This window comes from Rhinoderma darwinii, chromosome 12 (genome assembly GCF_050947455.1).
Source record: "Rhinoderma darwinii isolate aRhiDar2 chromosome 12, aRhiDar2.hap1, whole genome shotgun sequence".
NCBI classification, from domain to species: domain Eukaryota; kingdom Metazoa; phylum Chordata; class Amphibia; order Anura; family Rhinodermatidae; genus Rhinoderma; species Rhinoderma darwinii.
This window is the reverse complement of record NC_134698.1, coordinates 55,780,252-55,798,940: the sequence shown is the minus strand read 5'-3', so window position 1 is coordinate 55,798,940 and position 18,689 is coordinate 55,780,252. Positions and strand designations below refer to the sequence as shown.

The following is an 18,689-nucleotide window of genomic DNA, read 5'->3' as shown; positions in this document are numbered from 1 at the left end:
CACAACAGTGACATTACCAAGAACTGGATGTGCCTCAAAACTTGATGAAAGGACAAGCTGAAAATTGGTCCGGGGGCTACCAAGAAGCCTGCACCAACATTAAAGGAGCTGCAGGACTTTATGGCAGGTACTGGTTGTGTAGTGCATGTGACAACAATCTCCTATATTCTTCATATGTCTGGGCTGAGAGGTAGAGTGGCAAGACGGAAGCCTTTTCTAATAAAGAAAAACATCCAAGCCCGGCTATGTTTTGCAAAGACCTACATCAAGTCTGCCAAAAGCATGTGGGAAAACGTGTTATGGTCTGATGAGACCAAGGTTGAACTTTTTAGCCACAATTCCAAATGGTATATTTGTTGCATAGCCAAAACTGCACATCACCAAAAGAACACCATACCCACAGTGAAGCATGGTGGCAGCAGCATTATGGAGCATGGTGGAGGCAGCATTATGCTTTGGGGCTGTTTTTCTGCAGCTGGAACTGGGGCTTCAGTCAAGGTGGAGGGAATTAGGAACAGTTCCAAATATCAGTCAATATTAGCACAAAACCTGCAGGCCTCTGCTAAAAAGCTGAAGATGAAGAGGAGTTTTACCTTTCAGCACGACAACGACCCAAAGCATAACTCCAAATCAACAAAAGAATGGCTTCACTAGAAGATCAACGTTTTGGAATGGCCCAGCCAGAGCCCAGACCTGAATCCCATTGAAAATCTGTGGGGTGACCTAAAGAGGGCTGTACACAGGAGATGTAAGATTTGGAGCGCTTTTGCAAGGAAGAGTGGGCAACAATTGCCAAGTCAAGATGTGCCATGCTGATAGACTTCTACCCAAAAAGACTGAATGCTTTCATAAAGACAAAGGGTAATTCAACAAAGTATTAGTTTAAGGGTGTGCATATTTATGCAACCACATTATTTTTGTTCTTTATTTTTCCTCCCTAAATGATTTCAGTTTGTTTTTAATACAATTGTACAGATTATAGGTGACATTAAAGGTGGAAAAAGTTCTGAAATGATTCGTCTTGGACTGATTTTGTAACATGACAAATACCTGGCATTTCAACAGGGGTGTCTAGACTTTTTATATCCACTGTATATATATATATATATATATATATATATATATATATATATATATATACAAATATACACACACACGCACATATATATATATATATATATATATATACACACATTTATTTATTTATTTATTTTCACCAATAATACCTTTGACGAAGAATGGATAGTATAGATAGGGGGCTAATAACATTTATGTCAAACTCATTCAAGCAGAGGCCTAATCCAGTAATAGAAAAAAAAAGTGGGAACTCTCTGTTGGAGACCGCTTACCATGTCACTTTCTTTAGGGTTAATATCTTCCATCCTAGACAAGAGACAGGAGAGAAACAGACAATGAGAAGTCATGAAGAGAAAAACACTAGAGGAGAGAGAGAGAAGCTCTAAGTGGCCAAAGACTTGCTCCTCAATTCAGAAGCAAAATGAATTCTCTTTCCAAATCTTTGGGAGTTGAAGTAATTTCGCTGTGAGTGTCTTCAGGGGACGCCCTGCACTCCCGACGCATTACGGCGCCAGCTGTTCTGCTGTATCTTTCAATAATGCCGAGCTCATCTCTCCTCGGCTGCAGCCTGTTAACTTATTAATGTTTACCGCAATATATGGCTACAGGGATCAGTTCTTCATATGTGCTGAGACGGTTTAGTAAAGCAGGCTCTTCACATGTTTTTATTGATCGTTTCTCTTTTAATTAGGGTTTTCGCTTCCTTACTTTTTGATTCCTGCCAGATAGAAGAATGGGTAAATGATCTATATAAAGCACTGCGCTGATCCCGAGAAATATTACGCACTCGTTCTGTCCCATGTCACATGACTGATGAAACTTCCAATCCATGATTTACAGGTGTTAGAAAAACAAAGTTTGCACATATTTGTACTTGGTGGATAAAAGTATGCCTCATGAAGGAGTCAAATGGAATTTAACACTTCAAAAGATTTTAAAGGAAACCTTTTGGGAGGATTTAGGTCCCAAAACCACTACTAACCTGTTATGTAGGACGGGGGTAGGATGACTATGATGCCCTTGAATATTCTGGCCGATGCCGCGAAGTGTAGAAAAAGAGCTTTAAAAACAGCACGCTATATGCAAATGACCTGTAAAGAGTCATGGAGGTGGTGCTGATCCTCTGAAGAGCCACGCTGGTGGCCCCCCACCTTGATTGACGTCCCATGTGGCGCATGCGCAGATGAAGTCGAGTACAGTACACCTTGCTACACTGCGCCAGGTGCCGCCACAGTTGTGATGAAGTATCCTGGCCTGCGGGACGTCATTCAAAACAGGAAGGGAACTGGCCTGTTATCCTATACAGAGGAATGGCGCCACCCCCAAGATGCTTTACAGTTCATTTGCATATAGTGTCCAATTTTTTAAAAGTCCTTTTTCTATATTATGCTGCATCGACAAGAATATACAAGGGCATCATTGTCAACCAATAACGGTCCAGGATAACAGGCTGGTGGCGGTTTGGGGGGGGGGAGCTAAATGCTCCTGTCAGATTCCCTTTAACTAAAACAGTTTTTGCATATAACATGACCACTGAAAGGCGCTATTGCTAACATTTCATATATTTTATTGAAAATGGAAAATTAATAAGTGAGATTGATTTTTTTTAAATCACTAGGGCAATGATCCTTTTAATACAGTACTATAAATGCATAAAGTGTGTTTTCTGACATGTTTATCGGTACTTAGACCAGGGCCGGTCTTAGGGGTTTTTTGACCTGCGCAGTTGCACAGAGCACATCCCCTGCTGTTACTGAAGGGGGCACTACTGGCCCTGATGGCATAGGCACCAGGGGTTTCCCTAGGTTTATTGAATGAGCAGTGTTACTTGGGCACCTGACAGGAATGTTATTTGGGCACCAGACACCAGAAACGGGGGGGGGGGGGGGATCGATAGAAGGTACTGCCCGGGGCACCATCCAATCTAAGGCCGGCCCTGACCGAGACCAAATTATTTCTTAGTTCATGAATATATCTGTATTCTCATACTTATATTTCATGTATTCGCAGATATCATTTTTTTGACTTTTTATCTCTTACTTACCCCTTTAAGGTTTTCCCATAAGGGACATTTATGACATATCCACAATATATGTCATAAATATCAGATACGTGCGATTCCCACCTCTGAGACCCACAACTATAACTAGGACAGGGCCCCCTAAAACCCGTTCTGCCTTTCTCGGTTCCCGTTGCCTCCCGGGCCACTCACTGATTATATGGTCTTAAATTACGCTGCATCCGTAACTGGCATACACTTCTATAGGAGTTATGAAAACAGCGTAGCTCAGCAAGCAACGCTGTTTTCGTAATTTCCGACCATGTAATCAGGAAGTGGCTCGGAAGGCAACGGGAACAGAGAAAGGTAGAACGGGGTTTAGGGGGCCCCGTTCTAGAGACAGGTGTAGGTCCAAGACGTGGGAACCACATCTACCTGACATTTATGGCATATCCTGCGGATATGCCATAAATGTCCCTGATGGGTAAACCCCTATAATGATTCAGATACAAATAAGCACTGCAAATAAAAACAAAGGAATTTTCTACAAAATCTGGAATTGGGAGAAAACATTCTCATTTTTTTTCCTGCGTTTTGTATAATTGCATTATTTGCACCACAAAGAAAAGGCTTAGGCCATATTGACATGTAGCGGTTTTAGTGTGTTTTGATCTTTCCCTTAATAGTGTTGTTGATTGCAGATTTTTTTTAGACCCAGCAGTGCAGCAACTGTGGGGAAATGTGAACGTAATCTGAATAAATATTTTAATTGGTGAATAGATTTTAGTGACTGCAAATCCTCTACATGAGTTTGGATTGTCACAGCCTCCTGTAGCGATACAGTCCCTATAGTTTGGTATCGGGTAGATGGATATACAATTCTATAATTGCTCTATGGCTGCTGTCGTGTTATTTGTTTGTGTGGGATCTTCTTGGTCTCCTGCGCTGTCAATCTTTCATGGCCAGCATGTGAATGTTTATCTGACAGTGTCAGTGCTGATAAATTTGTGTATTTTTTAGTCTGTCTGGGACATGTCTGTAGGTTCGTGTCAATATTTCCATATGCTTTTATAGACCTACATGTATGAACAAAGCTCCGGGTATCCCGATGCCAAAACAAGAAAATCAAGTAATTGAAAAAATAAATAAATATCATGCTCATATAAAATGCCTATAAAAATAATTCAACCACTTGGACTTTTATGTGCAAGAACATTAAAGGGGTTTTCCATACAGTAAACATTTAAGGTATATAAATTTGATATGCCATTAAAAAGTCTTATAGAGAGGGGTCTGACTGCTGGGACACCACCAATTTTGAGAACAGTGGTGCACAGTCCCCTGTTCCCGGTGGAGATTTGACCACATGTACACGGTCACTCTCCATTGGACTCTCGTGAATGAACATCTATTTACTACTTTCAATTGACTGGAGATCTGAACACCCTAGCAAATTGATATTGTTGTTTTTAAGCTATTGTTGTGTAGCCATGGCTTTTTATTTGGGCTGGCTGCCTTGCTGGAAAATAAATCTTCCCCCCAGGTGCAGTTCTCTTGCAGACTGCAGCAGGTTTTACGGTCTGATTTATTTGCACTTTGCTGCATTCATTTTAAAGAAGACCTGTCAGGTGCCCTATCCCGGGGAATCAGAGTATAAAGGGGTGTAGGTGAGAGAGGCAATGTATAGATTTCCAGTTTGCTGCTTGTAATAATGAGAAACAAGCTCTATGAATACTTCCTCCTGTATACAAGTTCGTACAAGGTCCATGGGCCTGGCTGTTTTCTACGCACCAGGCTTTACAAAAAGGGGATGACATTACATTGAATTTTTGTTCTGACCCAATTTGCTCCCCATTTGTACTGTTCCTTGTAATGCTTATTTCATTGGTTGCTTTTTATTGCCAGTACCTGATGACAGCCATGAATTCCCAAATCAATGCCTCACCCCCCAGTCTTTACCGACTTTCTGTCTAACTACAGATTTCACTTTTACCAATTACATATTCAGTTCCATATCCAGCTATTGCCAATTACATATCCAGCTCACAACTTAGTTTCCCAAATTACAAAAACTTACAAAAATATAAGTTCTTTTTTTCTAGGCACCAATTCCCACTAGAGGCATTATACAGGCCTGTGAAGCATGAAGATGCAGTGTATTGCACAACATTAAGTAATACGACCTACAAACCTACTAAAATGGTGGTCACCCAAAAAAGTGTCAGATGGTGACAGTATTATTGTAATGTCCGTGGTCGCTGACCACGAACTCCTCCCATCCTGTCGACGCCCTTCTCTCCAGAGATGTCTGCACATGCAGCTGTCCAATTCCGCAGTGACCACTAGGGTGCGCACGCGAGCCTTAAGGAGCCGGAGCGCACACGTGTGAGATTGAGCTCATTGCTCCCAGATAACCCTGGACTATAAGAAGGGCTCTGCCCCTCGCTGCATTGCCTGAGCGCGTTTTTATCTACCCGTGTCTGTCTTGCAAATGGTTCCTTGAGTGTTTTCCAGTTCCAGCTACCTGTATCCTGTGCTACCGTGTTCCTGTGCTATACTGAGTTGGAGTCGTGTTGTGTCACCTACTACACCCACTGTGTTTCTCCGCACCTGTTGTCTGCCTGCTGCCAGAGTTCCATCTGAGCCTAAACCATCGCTACTGTCTGAATTGCCACAGGTACCTTTATCCAAACAATAGACATTGACTTTGTACCCCGTTTGGCCAGCTGCTACACCGCTACAGTGGTACGGCCCAGTGGGTCCACATACCCACAGATCGTGACAATTATAGACTGTAGTACTCACCAAGCAAGAGCGTCAAAAAGAGGAAAATAATGTATACTAGTTGAATGATGTGTATGTAGTTATTGCAGTAAAGACAGGCCTTAAATGACAATATGCTGGTTAATTGTTTTCAATACATGTGGGGAAATGGACACAAAAACTGCCAAAACAGTTCGCCGACCGCTGATCTTACTCTCTGATGTACTGCTGGAGTTGCTGGACACGAAGAAGAGCTTCGTCCCTCTCTTCATTGGCCAATCTAAGTCGCGCCATAATTGCTTCATCTCTTTCACGCTGTGCACCGTACACTTCTCTCACTAGCGCTGTAGGAAAAGGAAAAAAGAAAACACATTATTTTTGGACCTTAATCTGTTACAAAAACATTCACACTAATTGATGTACCAAAATGTCACCTTTGTAGTTTTAGTCACTTACTATACAATAGAACTTGTACTCTTGGGGTCTACATTTGCTTATAATATCATTTAGTTGGTTCTGTAAATATCAGTAAGGGCTTGTCCACACACGATGGAATTGGTGCAGAAAATTTCTGCAGCAATTCCGTTGAAAGTCAAAGGCTTTCCGCTGCGGCAAAAACGCACCATTTCCTGCCTTTTTTATGGCAGAAAATGGTGTGGAAATTGCTGCGTTTTTCTCAACATTAGGAGATGGTGACATCTCCTCTGAAAAACGCAACAATTCAGTCCACTTTCCGTAGCAGGAATTGACATTATGTGGTCTGAAAAATACGCACTGCAGGTCAATTGCGGCTCAGAAATTTTATGCAGCGTGTGGAGGAGATTTGTTAAATCTCATACACTATGTTGCTACTGTATTCTTCTGTGTTTTTTCCGGCCGAAATTTCGACCGGAAAACACGTGGCAATTCCGTTACATGTGGACGAGCCCTAACTCTTACCTCTATGAGATGTTCCTTGCTTTTACACTATGTTTTTTTCCCCACGTTGAAGAAATTGGGCAAAAAAACATTATAGATGGCAGTATAGGGCATGCTGCCATTGAAATAAACCATACCTACCATGATCTCGGACCCCCATTGATTTCCAGAACTAAAAGGGTTCTGTCTTAATTTGTATTAATAAGCTTATAGACTTTATGTCCCACCTACCGACTAGCCATGACCGCATGTAAACATGGCTCGTCCTCCTCTCTTCCCACAGTAGTAGATTTGGTGCTTTATTTGTCTTTTTGATGTACTGGCCATGTAAATTACATTAACTTATTTTTATTAATATGGCGACTGGAGGCCAATACTAAAAAAAGAATGTATTAAAGCCTGGACAACCCCTTTAAAGGCTATGTACCCATTTGAAAGTTGTTGGTTTTTAAATAAACCAATGTTTTATGCACTTTTAAATAACTTTTAAAATTGACTTTTGTTTTTTAAAACACAGCTTCTATGTATCTTATATACATAGAAGCTGTATAGATCTGACCGAGCCGAGTCCGCCAGTTTAACTAAATTGACGGCTAGGCAGAAATCAGGTCCTGCATATCTCTGACACACAGGATCCAGCTGTTATCGATCACATCTAAGTTTTTAATAGCCGGGATCTGAGGTTTCTCTGAAACCTGGCTAGTACAGCAGGAGCCTGGCTCGCAATCATTGCCGGGATTACCATGACGTGTGTGTGCGTCATGGGAATAAACCCTCTTTAGAATTGCTTAGAGATTTCGGTTATCGAAAACCTGACAACTTAAATTGATGGTGTGTGTATAGGTTGTTGTGCCAAAGGAGGTTTTTTTTTCTATAGAGCCCTTTCATTTAGGAAATCATTGGTGGTCCCAGTCACCAAAAATGTGATATCCTTACATGTATATTGATCATTTTGACTAGATTTCCCCTCTAAATATTACAAGCCAAATACCAGCCTCCGTAAAGTGGCGACTCTAGGATGTTGGCTGTGCTAAATATCAAACACCCTGTAATGAGCAATGTAATTATATGAGAAAGTAGAAAGAACGGTCAATGCCTTGAAACAAGAGTGACCTGGAGTATTTACAGTCAGGGATCTATTACAGCCATGCTACAATTTTACAGCAAACGAAGGGTTAAATAAACACACTACAGAAAGAAATACAACTAAACATAATCAAGTTAATTAGGACAATGCAAATAGGACTGGATCATCCCAGATTTCTTTGACTTCAATATTTGCACAGTGAAGGTTCAGAGCAGTTACATTACATTCACAAATATTCTCGCCCGCTGTGAAAATCCTCCCTCAGTCCATGTGGAAGACGAGATGTTTACCATTATATTTGGATACTTTCATTTTTAAACAAGCTTATCAAATATCCGGTAATTCTTAGTCAAATGAGACTCTCTCTCCAACATTTATTTATTTTTTGGACAAATACTACGACTTTGTTTAGGGACCTAATTGTTATATAATGTAAGTAGAAAGCAAATGTTGTAAGTGGAGTAGAAAGGGAAAGTGTAAACTAATTGTATGTGTACTTATCCATCTGTGCTCCCTGTATGTACAAGTTATCAGCTTTTTACCAAACAGTATCGTTAAGTAACGGAAATGTATCTTACAGCACCAGACAGAAAAAATATCACCAATCTTAAAGGGGAACCTCGCCTAAAATCACAAAGGTCAGAAGATGACATGAGTAGAGAGAGGTCTGTGAGCTCAGCCCTCCATAGATACACGGCACTCTATAGAGCGTCTAAAACGCTTCAGTGCTACATTCACGCATAAACACTGCAAAATTTCCATCCAGATTATCTGTGTGAAAATTCTGCAGCGTATGACATTAGCAGTAGAGTAGGTGAAACTTGAACAAATCTCATCCACACGCTGCGGAAAAAAAGATGCAAAAAAGACACGTGAAATATGAGCTGAGCTGCTAATTCTCAATGAGAAGCACGTTAATTCCACTTGCGAAAAGGCTGCAGAATTTCAGCACGGAGATTTCGCAGTGTTTGGGCTGTGTCTGGACATACGCTAAGATTTCCATCACTGGAACATTTTCAATCACCTTACGGAATTTTAATGAATAGATGGGGGTACCCTGTTGGGGACCTTCATGAATTAGCCAGAGTGGAGAGCAGCCACAAAGTGTGTCTCTTGCTCTGAAGGACACAGCTCGTTGATGAATCACTTTTGACAGCCCATCGAGCTCTATGGGAACTACGTAATACATCATTTCCCCTGCGGTGGCGCTGCAGGGTAATTAAACACTTGCTGTCATACTTCCCAACAGACCACAGCTGATCACTGGGGGTCCTAGTCGTGTCACACCCTGTACTCAGCCTATTGTCATTGAACCATTCTAATGTAAAGGAATTTCCCAAAGCAGACAAACCCTTTATTAAAGCTCACAAAAGATTGCTTAGACTGGATAAATTGTAGCAAAGCCTAAGCTGTGAGAAATATTTGGTTTGTACCACTTTTCAGCTTCTAGATGTATACAAAAATTTTTCCATGGATTTAAAGCAAGACGAGATCTTGGAAATAGTCAGGAATTTTAACAAAAAGGCGGAATTTATTACCAACTTTAAGACACTTTTGTGGCATTAAAAAGTTGCATATTTTGGCGCACACCATATTTGTGACTTTTGAACATCTCTTGCCACTAGTCTTGGCAAGAAACTTGGGTGGAGTTAACAGGGAGGAGACGGAGCCGCCAACGGATTTACTATAATTTGGGCCAGAGAGTGGTGTTAACTATAGAGCGAATCAACTCCTGCTTAGAGCAGGCGTAGATCTCAACTTGTGGCTCATGGACAGACAAAGATGCTCCAAATTTTATAAGAGGCATGCGAGACATGCTCCATATTAAAACCTGGCTTTTGCGTGACCTGAATGTATGGCAGAGACCCAGTTAGGAGATGAAGTAGATGTAGCATAACATAAAGGCTTTTAATGAAGAAAATAAATAAAATGTCTACAGAAAACGCGTTTTGGGGATTAAGAAAAAAATTTGGCGCATGTTACTCCAGTGAAGTCTGGATTAAAGAGTAACTACACTTTCAACAAACTTTTAATATATCATAGAGACATATCAAAAGTTTGGATCAGCGGGGGCCCGGGTGCCGAGACGCCCACCTTTGTTGAAACGTAGGTACAGCAGCGCTCAGCTGAGCGTATTGCACCTTCGGCTGAGATCAGCGCTCCCTGTCAGACTGAAGACGAATTACATACACGTTCTATGAGAGCCGTCTTCCGGCACCTTTGTTTCAGCAACGGTGGGGGTCTCAGTACCTGGACCCCACAGATCCAAACTTTTGATTTGTTTCTATGACATTTCAAAAGTTGGTTGAAAGTGTAGTTACTCAAGTAAATCTGCCTCAAACTCCACTAAGAAAGTGCGTAACTTTTCATTACTCAGTGACTAAGCTTTATTTACATAAGACTAGTCAACTCCGTTAAATTTTCGAACCTAAAAAAATGTAAACGGTTTAATATATAATTGTATAAGAATTTTTTTTATCATTTCTCCTCAAATTCTGAGATCTTAAAAATATGAGCCAGTCCTGTATTAATTGAATTTTTTTTCTGACTCTTCACACTACTAATGTTTTATCGTGCCTTTTCTTGAACAGAACGCATCACTTTGCATTATTCTTATGATATGTTGTCCGTATACTTAGAATTTTCTTACCTTCACCATTCCAATTTAATATCTGAGCTGTGAGCTTTTCTTTTTAGTAAAAAAAGAATATATATATTTTTCATAATATTTTTTTTCTCCAAGTCATGCGTAAAAATGCTTAAGTTATACCATCCGTCTGGAGTCTAAGACTTTGTTTGCTCACATTAGCGTCATGGCTTACCTTGCCGAATCTGTTTTTCCACAGATCCAAACGAACCCTATTGAATTTTAATGGGGTCTGTTGAGGTATCGGTATTTTTAAACGGAAAGAATATGCAGAGTGCGATATTCTTGGCATAAAAAATACTGGAAAACACATAAACCCGGATGGAAGCTCTGATGAGAAATTTGAGCAGAGCCTAAGACGATAATAGATAGATGAGCAAGGCGGCACTACAGGCAGAATATACTGTTTCCCAATACGTATGGCTACATGTACCTTTATTAAAGCACCGCGCTCTCTTAATTTCATTATGTATGGAGAAATGATTTAGCCATCTAAGTCTGTATTTTCTTTTTTAATTACAAGAGAAACAGGTTTTATCTTTTTCTTTTCGATCAGTGAAAGATTGGCTTTGTAGAGAAGGTTAATAAGAAATGTGTCTGCAAAAGTCAAACAGAATTAAACGCTCTAAACTGATTAATATTCCGAAGAGCTTCTCCTGTGCCTCATAATCTTCATTCCTCATCCTTATGGGGTTAATCCTACACAGAGTCCCGAGTGGTAGAAAGAAAAAATAAGGAATGTAAGCGAGAAACTATAGAAAGAACAAAAGAATCAATAGGAAAACCAGTATATAGATAAAACAAGGGATAAAAATAGTAAAAGTATACGTTATATAGCCGATATACATATATCATATATTTTGTTCTTAATGTGATGCTACACCTAAAGTCTACTTTACATTAAGTGTGCGGTTGGTCTCTACTGTTCCCTGTTATCAGCCATTTCAGGGTGAACAGTAGTGTTCTTCAATGAGATTTTTGATAGGACGTCGTGAAAAATGATCTGCAACCATGATCAGTGTTTTATCTTACACGTGTATACAAATTTACATAACAGTTCTTATAAAAAGTCCTTTAAACTTTAGGTTTAGTGATATTATTTGACATTGTTTCTATTCATTTTACCATTTATTACAACGTAGCAGCTATTCTCCATAAACCATCAAATAATAATTGTGTTGCTTTAAGGCTTCGTTCACATCTGCGTCGGGCTTCCGTTCATGGGTTCCATTACATCTTTTCGTCAGGGGAACCCATGAACCATTGCTTTCCGTTTGCATTACCATTGATTTCAATGGTAATGTTTCCGTTGCAAATGGTTTCCGTTTGTCTCCGTTCCGTAAGGTTTCTGTTTTATGGCTGAATCAATAGCGCATTTTAAATGTGGAAACCATTTGCAACGGAAGCATTACCATGAAATGGTAATGCAAACGGAAAGCTATGGTTTCCGTTCATGGGTTCCCCTGACTAAAAGGTCTAACGGAACCCATGAACGGAATGTCGACGCAGATGTGAACGAAGCTTAAATAGGTTAAATGTCTACGCGATCCTTTTTCGTAGCACGGATTGCAATAATTGGCTTATAATACACGTTAATGGAAATGGAATTTCGATATGTGCATTAGTAATATTTGTATAAACATCACATTCTGATGTCAGAACCTGGCGATTATACAGAGAAGAGTAAGACCAGGTTCACACGTAGCGTAGATACTGCGGATTTTCCGCAACGTATTTCATTCAGGAAAATCCGCAGCATATTACTCTAGCAGCAGAGTGGATGAGATTTGAACAAATCTCATCCACACGCTGCGTAAAAAATATGCCGAAAAAACATTCATAAATTGACCTGTGGTGCGGTTTTTAATCTGCAGTATGTCAATTTATGATGCGGAATCGCAGCTTTTGTGTTGTGGATTTTCTCTGTTGAATTAAATGGGGAGGTAAAACCTGCAACAAAGAGCAGATGCTGCGATTTTTGCGGCGGAAAAGCTGTGACTCCACCGCAAAGATCACAACTCAGAAATAAAATAAAAAATCTCATACTTACCCAGATCCCTCTGCTTCTGCATCCGGCCCGGCCTCCAGGGATGACATTTCATCCCCTGTGACTGCTGCAGCCAATCATATGCTGCAGCACTAACATTGGATGAAACGTCTCCTGATTTTCAGACATTTTTTAAGGCACTTTTTGGAGCTGTTTTCTATAGAGTCAGTGAAAAACTGCTCCAAAAACATCCCAAGAAGTGTCCTGCACTTCTTTTTCGCGGGCGTTTTTTTATGCGGCCGTTTTTCAAAAGCAGAACGAGTTTTTCCCATTGAAATCAATGGGCAGATGTTTAGAGGCGTTCTGCTTCCCATTTTTCGGCCGTTTTGTGTGAACATACCCTAACACTACATAGGCACTAGTTAGCTCTTCCTGCAGAAGTGGTTTGTCGCCAGGAAGGTTGTTGGATCCCCCTATTGCAACCACCAGTAGAAAAAGTGTCTCTCTCCATTGAAATCCCAAAAAGAGAGCCACAAGCGTGGCTTCTTCACCTCTTCTGTCTGGATAGGATCACGGAACAGCCATCAGGGAGGGTGGGTGCGACGGCACCCTTGGTGTCAAAGGTGATGCAGGCCCCAGACCAAGTGCCCTCCCAATAATCTTGTCCGTTGTAGAACCTTTTTTGCAGGAAGTTCCTTTTTCTGTGCCAATTACGGGTGACTGACACGTAGTTCTTCAGCTGCAATCAACATTTTCCATTCAAAAAGAGGTTCTACAGCAGCTGTTGTGCATATTAGAAAGAATAAAGCAGACCCTACCGTGAATTATAGGAACAGTCACCTTGAAGTTTGCAGAAATGCTTTTATTTGGTCATAGAACTCCTTGATGATGTGAAATATTCTTATAATTTACAGTAGGGGGGTCATTATCCCCTATATCAAGTAACATTAATAAATGAACAACTTAAGTTACAACTTCATCCTGTTGCGTTTGCATGAAAAGACAAAAAGTTACTCATTTGTTATGTATAATGTTTTGCCTAATTTTTTCTCCACCACCATATATGTCACTCAGTTTTATAACCTTCTGGAGTACAAATGTCTGAATTCAGTCTGTATACAGTATATTTTGGTTCGCAAAATGTAGTATTGCAATTTTTTTTTGCCCCAAATCCAACTTTATAACGGACATTGTCCATAAATAGAAATAGAAGAGTGCCACCTTGTGGATAAAAAAACATGTCTCATTAAAATTGTTCATCAATTCAGAAATATTTAACTTTTTTTTCTCCTCCTTTTTTATTTATGTATTAGTAATTACCTGTGATGTATATCTGTACCATGAATTAAAATATTATTATAAAAAAAAAAAAACAATAGTATACAGCATGCTTCCAGCAAAACGTCTTACAAATCTTCCTGGTGTCGAAAGCTGTTCTAATTAAATGGGAAATAATAACTGTTGTGTTGGTGGGTGCCACGCCTGCTCTGGCATCTTTACAGGATCTATGAGGAAGTTGGCACCAGAGAATCAGAAAACTGCAGGCTTATTTCACAACAATTGTCCTGTAGTCACACTTCTTTGCTGGTAATGGGTCTGATTAATCATTAGATTAATGTTACATACTTGTGGTTTTTGCACCAAATTAAAAGAAAAAATCATAATGTAAAAATAAGGAAAGCAAAAGAGTAGATAAGTTGCAGGTTCTCAGCTGGTCAAGGATCGACACATATTTTTTTTAAATTTAAATGACATAAAAATACACTTTTTCATCTTTTTGACAGTAAGTGAGCTTGTCGGGATGACTATGCAGTAATGTCTAGTCCTTTCCATGTACCCTATTAAGGAATATGGATGTCAATGGTTTTCCATTCATTTAATGGGCATTTTGTAACACTACATTTCTCCTGTAAAGAAAAGGTCGCCCCCTACCATGATAAAATGACCTTTTTGCCAGGAATTCAGAAGTTGGATTTTTTGGAAAAAGGGGTTGTCACAGAGAAAGAAAGTGTAACTAAACTTCTAAAAAAACTTTTGACATGTCAGAAGTTTTGATATGTGGGGATCTAAGCACTGAGACACCCAGCGATCGCTAAAGCAAATCGGCAGAAGTGCTCGGGTGAGCTGTGTCCCGCTTCAATTCTGATCGGGTTTCCTTGGAAAGCCGAACGAGCAGTGTACAGACTCATAGACTTTCTATTGAGTCCATACACCGTACTGAGGAAAGCCGATCAGAAACTAAGCGGCACAGCGCTCACACGAGCACTTCTGCCACTTCGTTTTAGCGATTGATGGAGGTCTCAGTGCTCGGACCTCCACCGATCAAAACTTCTGACCTGTCACTATGACGTGTCAAAGGTTTTTTAAAAGTTTAGTTACCCTTTAAGTTGGACCAAGCACCAAGAAAGTATTTAGAATATCATCCTTTTTCTTTAGCATTGCCGTCTTATGACATCTGCTATTGACGAGTTGAAAACTCACGGGAAACCCCATTGAATTAAAAATATTTGTTGCAGCGTCTTCAGACCCCAATTAAAGCCCCTTAATACCATATGTGAATTCATGGAAGACCATCTCAAGGCCCAATTCTAAGAAGAAGTAGCTTGTTATCCCCATGTGACATGTACTGACCAACTCTGATATAATATAGGAATACAATATATGTTATATACGGGTTTACGGAGTCATGGAGGAGAGATACAGGAAGGTGCATGTGTAGCAGAGCTGAATAGGTCATTTCATTTGGGCTACATTACCCTATAGTTGTTTTTCTGCAGGCCTATAGAAAACCTGACGTGACAAATGACAAACTTAGCTCTGCTGCATCTGTAGATGGGAAGTTTATGATTATAATGGGGTTAAAGTGAAATGCAAAATTATTTATCTCCGCTATTGTGTTGCGCTAAATCATTACCATGTACCAAAGGCAATGATGGTATTGCCACAGTACAGGACGGTCTGTTAGAGATGCCTTGGGCAACCAGGGAACTGCTCATTATTTGTATAGCAATCTCTCATTGTTCATTGTGAACAGACTTGAAACACACATGTCCCCAAATATTGCCCATAAACCTTATTAAACACCAGGTGCCCCTTCCTTTGTACACTGGAGCTTTAGTTTTCGGATATGTAGAGAATCCAGGCAGTCTGCAGAACAGGACAATCCATGGTGAATGGGGGACCCCCTCTCCGACTGACATGTCATGATGCTTGTTCACCGGACACCCCTCTAAGGGGATATAATATGACATGATCCCATATATTACAGCTAAAAGTTATTTTTTTCCCCAGTTTTAAGCAAATAAACCTTACAAAGTCATGTGACTTTATAATATACATAGGGGGTCATTTCTAAACCTTTCTAAACCACTTTTATAGCATAGAAAAGTAGTAAAAGGTCCCAATTTGCAACTGTTGCCCTTTTTGGTGCCACCCTAGCCACTTATGGAAAGGGGGCATGGATTCGGGGAAAGGGTGAGTGACCAACGCGGCCTGACAAAATTATTATAATTGACGCCAGAAAACTGGCATAAATTGTAGTGGAAATCTAGATTTCACTCTTTGGGGGTTAGCAAGGCAGAGGCCTGTGCTGGGCCCTGTACCTTGCCACCCCTGATCAGACTACCCCCCCCCACCCCCCATAGACAGTTAAATAAAAAAAATATTATACTCACCTCATCTCCATCCGGCTCCCTCATCTTTCTATATCTTCTACATCTTTCTCGGATATGGGGCCCTGATGCTGCTTGACGTCATGACCTTGTATGAGCTGTGCTGGAGTGATGGGGGAACCCGGAGGGGAGCGGTGAGGCGAGTATGCATATTTTTTTAATTTTTTTTATGGGCGATGTGGGGGGAATGGACGGCACATGGCCGCGATTGTTGTGCTGGCCAGAAGATGCGACTCATTTATTAAGAGGATTCTCCTCCTTATAAATGTTGGCACTTTACTCAAATTTTTCTTTATATTAAGACTGGCGTATAAAGAGGCAGTCATAATAAACTACCCCCCTTGTGTTTCTATTCCCCACCTATTTTTCAACTTCTCTGCATGCTGTCAGTGAATGTGGACAATTTTTTTATTGAATCCAGAGGCTATACACCCATACAGTCTTGCTCTTAGCACAATTGTAACAAACCCTCAGCTGTGAGAAGTATTAAGCCTACACAGGTTTTCAGCCATCGCATGTAAGCAGGACTGTTCCCATTCACTGACACAAACCTTGAAACACAATGCTGGAAGCCTCTCCTGTAAATATCCTATTACAATTATTGCTGCTTAGCACGTACGATTGCCTCGGTGACATATTCAAGCTTTGGATGGGAGCCCCAATAAAGTTAAAGCAGTTGTCTGGCATCGAAAAAAAAAGTTTAGAATTACATTATTAGTTACCGCTGATCCCTCGGGGACCCAGTAGTGAGACGTCCTGCGATCCGCTTATTTTGGGGTGACCCTTCTGACAAGAAAGAAGCGCCCAAAGTGGACAACCCCTTAGTAGCTGAGCTACGCAAAGAGAAATCTGTCTGGTAATATGGGGCTGGTGATGTATTCCTGCACAATGAAGTACACTTGCCATTCAGGAGAATAGGAAAGCTGGGTGTATGAACGCCGTAATGGCACGCTCACTTTAGAAAACAGAGAGGAAAGGAAAAGATAACATAGAAACCAGTGAAAATGATAAGAACGCAGGGACTTATATTGACATTTTAGATGGAAATCACCTAAAGAAATGTTTTGGGTTTCGTTTTCTGGAAGTTACACATCTTACGTGTTGGCGTATATGAATTCACGTCTCACAACTTCCAGATCTGATGTATTGTAGCACAGAATAAGCGAACATGAGCACAGGCCTGCACTTGTCTTCACGTCATTCTGTCTACACTGACGGGACGTATGTAAAATGATCTCATTTCTGCAGCTGCCTCTTCCACAGCGCCGCTCATCAGTCCAAGCAATTCAGGAAGATTATAATACTGGAAGAATCAGAAACCAACAGACAGGACAGTATGGATTTTACGCTATCTCCCATGCAGAATTTGGATTGAGGCTCAATACTGCTGTTCTCTTATAAGTAGCGCCATCATAACCGAAGGCTGATCCACTATTACATATAGACAGGAAAAAGAGCCGGTCACAAAATGATAAATTGTAGAACAATGTAGTTAGCTGCATTACTGCGTGCTATTGCCCTGTGTTATCAGGTCCCAAAAAGAAACAGTCAGATACTTATTATAAGGCTACAAGCATACAGAAAATCCGGATCAAAACCGCAGCTAATTCCGCAGGTAAAATCAGCATTTTTTTTTTACATGTTTTTAGCTGTGGTTTTTACATTTTGTTGCGGAGTTAGGTGTGGATTTTACATTTTGATGCGGAGTTAGGTGTGGTTTTTTACATTTGATGCGGAGTTAGCTGTGGTTTTTACATTTTTATGCAGAGTTAGGTGTGGTTTTTTACATTTGATGCGGAGTTAGCTGTGGTTTTTACATTTTTATGCAGAGTTAGGTGTGGTTTTTTACATTTGATGCGGAGTTAGGTGTGGTTTTTACATTTTGATGCGGAGTTAGCTGTGGTTTTTACATTTTGATGCGGAGTTAGGTGTGGTTTTTACATTTTTATGCAGAGTTAGGTGTGGTTTTTACATTTGATGCGGAGTTAGGCGTGGTTTTTACATTTTGATGCGGAGTTAGCTGTGGTTTTTACATTTTGATGCGGAGTTAGCTGTGGTTTTTACATTTTGATGCGGAGTTAGGTGTGGTTTTTACATTTTTATGCAGAGTTAGGTGTGGTTTTTACATTTGATGCGGAGTTAGGCGTGGTTTTTACATTTTGATGCGGAGTTAGCTGTGGTTTTTACATTTTGATGCGGAGTTAGCTGTGGTTTTTACATTTTGATGCGGAGTTAGGTGTGGTTTTATGCTACAGATTTTTTTGTGTTATTTTATAAACTTGTCAGGTACAATTCTGAGACTGAAACACAAGATAAATTGAAATGCTGTAGATTTTAAAATATGAACCGCAGGTCAATTTATGTGCGGAAAAATACTGCAACACGTAGATGTGATCACTTGAAATCTCCTTTACTGGTAATGTATTACGCTGGGGATTTTCCACATGACAATCCGTGCGGCACATCCCCACGTAATACGCATTATGTGCAATTGACCTAAGGAGTCGTGTTCACAGAACTTGTACGGAGGCACACAGAGT

At 40.4% G+C, this 18,689-nt stretch overlaps 1 protein-coding gene across 2 annotated transcripts in view; it reads right to left on the bottom strand.

The window, feature by feature from the left end:
* MIPOL1 (mirror-image polydactyly 1) overlaps positions 1-18,689 on the bottom strand; it is a 302,694-nt gene that overhangs the window by 147,610 nt on the left and 136,395 nt on the right. For both annotated transcript variants that reach the window (XM_075844430.1, XM_075844431.1), the window contains exons 6-7: positions 6,054-6,183; positions 1,350-1,383 (exon numbers count right to left, since the gene is read on the bottom strand). In XM_075844430.1, coding sequence (XP_075700545.1) covers positions 1,350-1,383; positions 6,054-6,183 — 164 coding nt within the window. The remainder of the gene's footprint in view (positions 1-1,349; positions 1,384-6,053; positions 6,184-18,689) is intronic.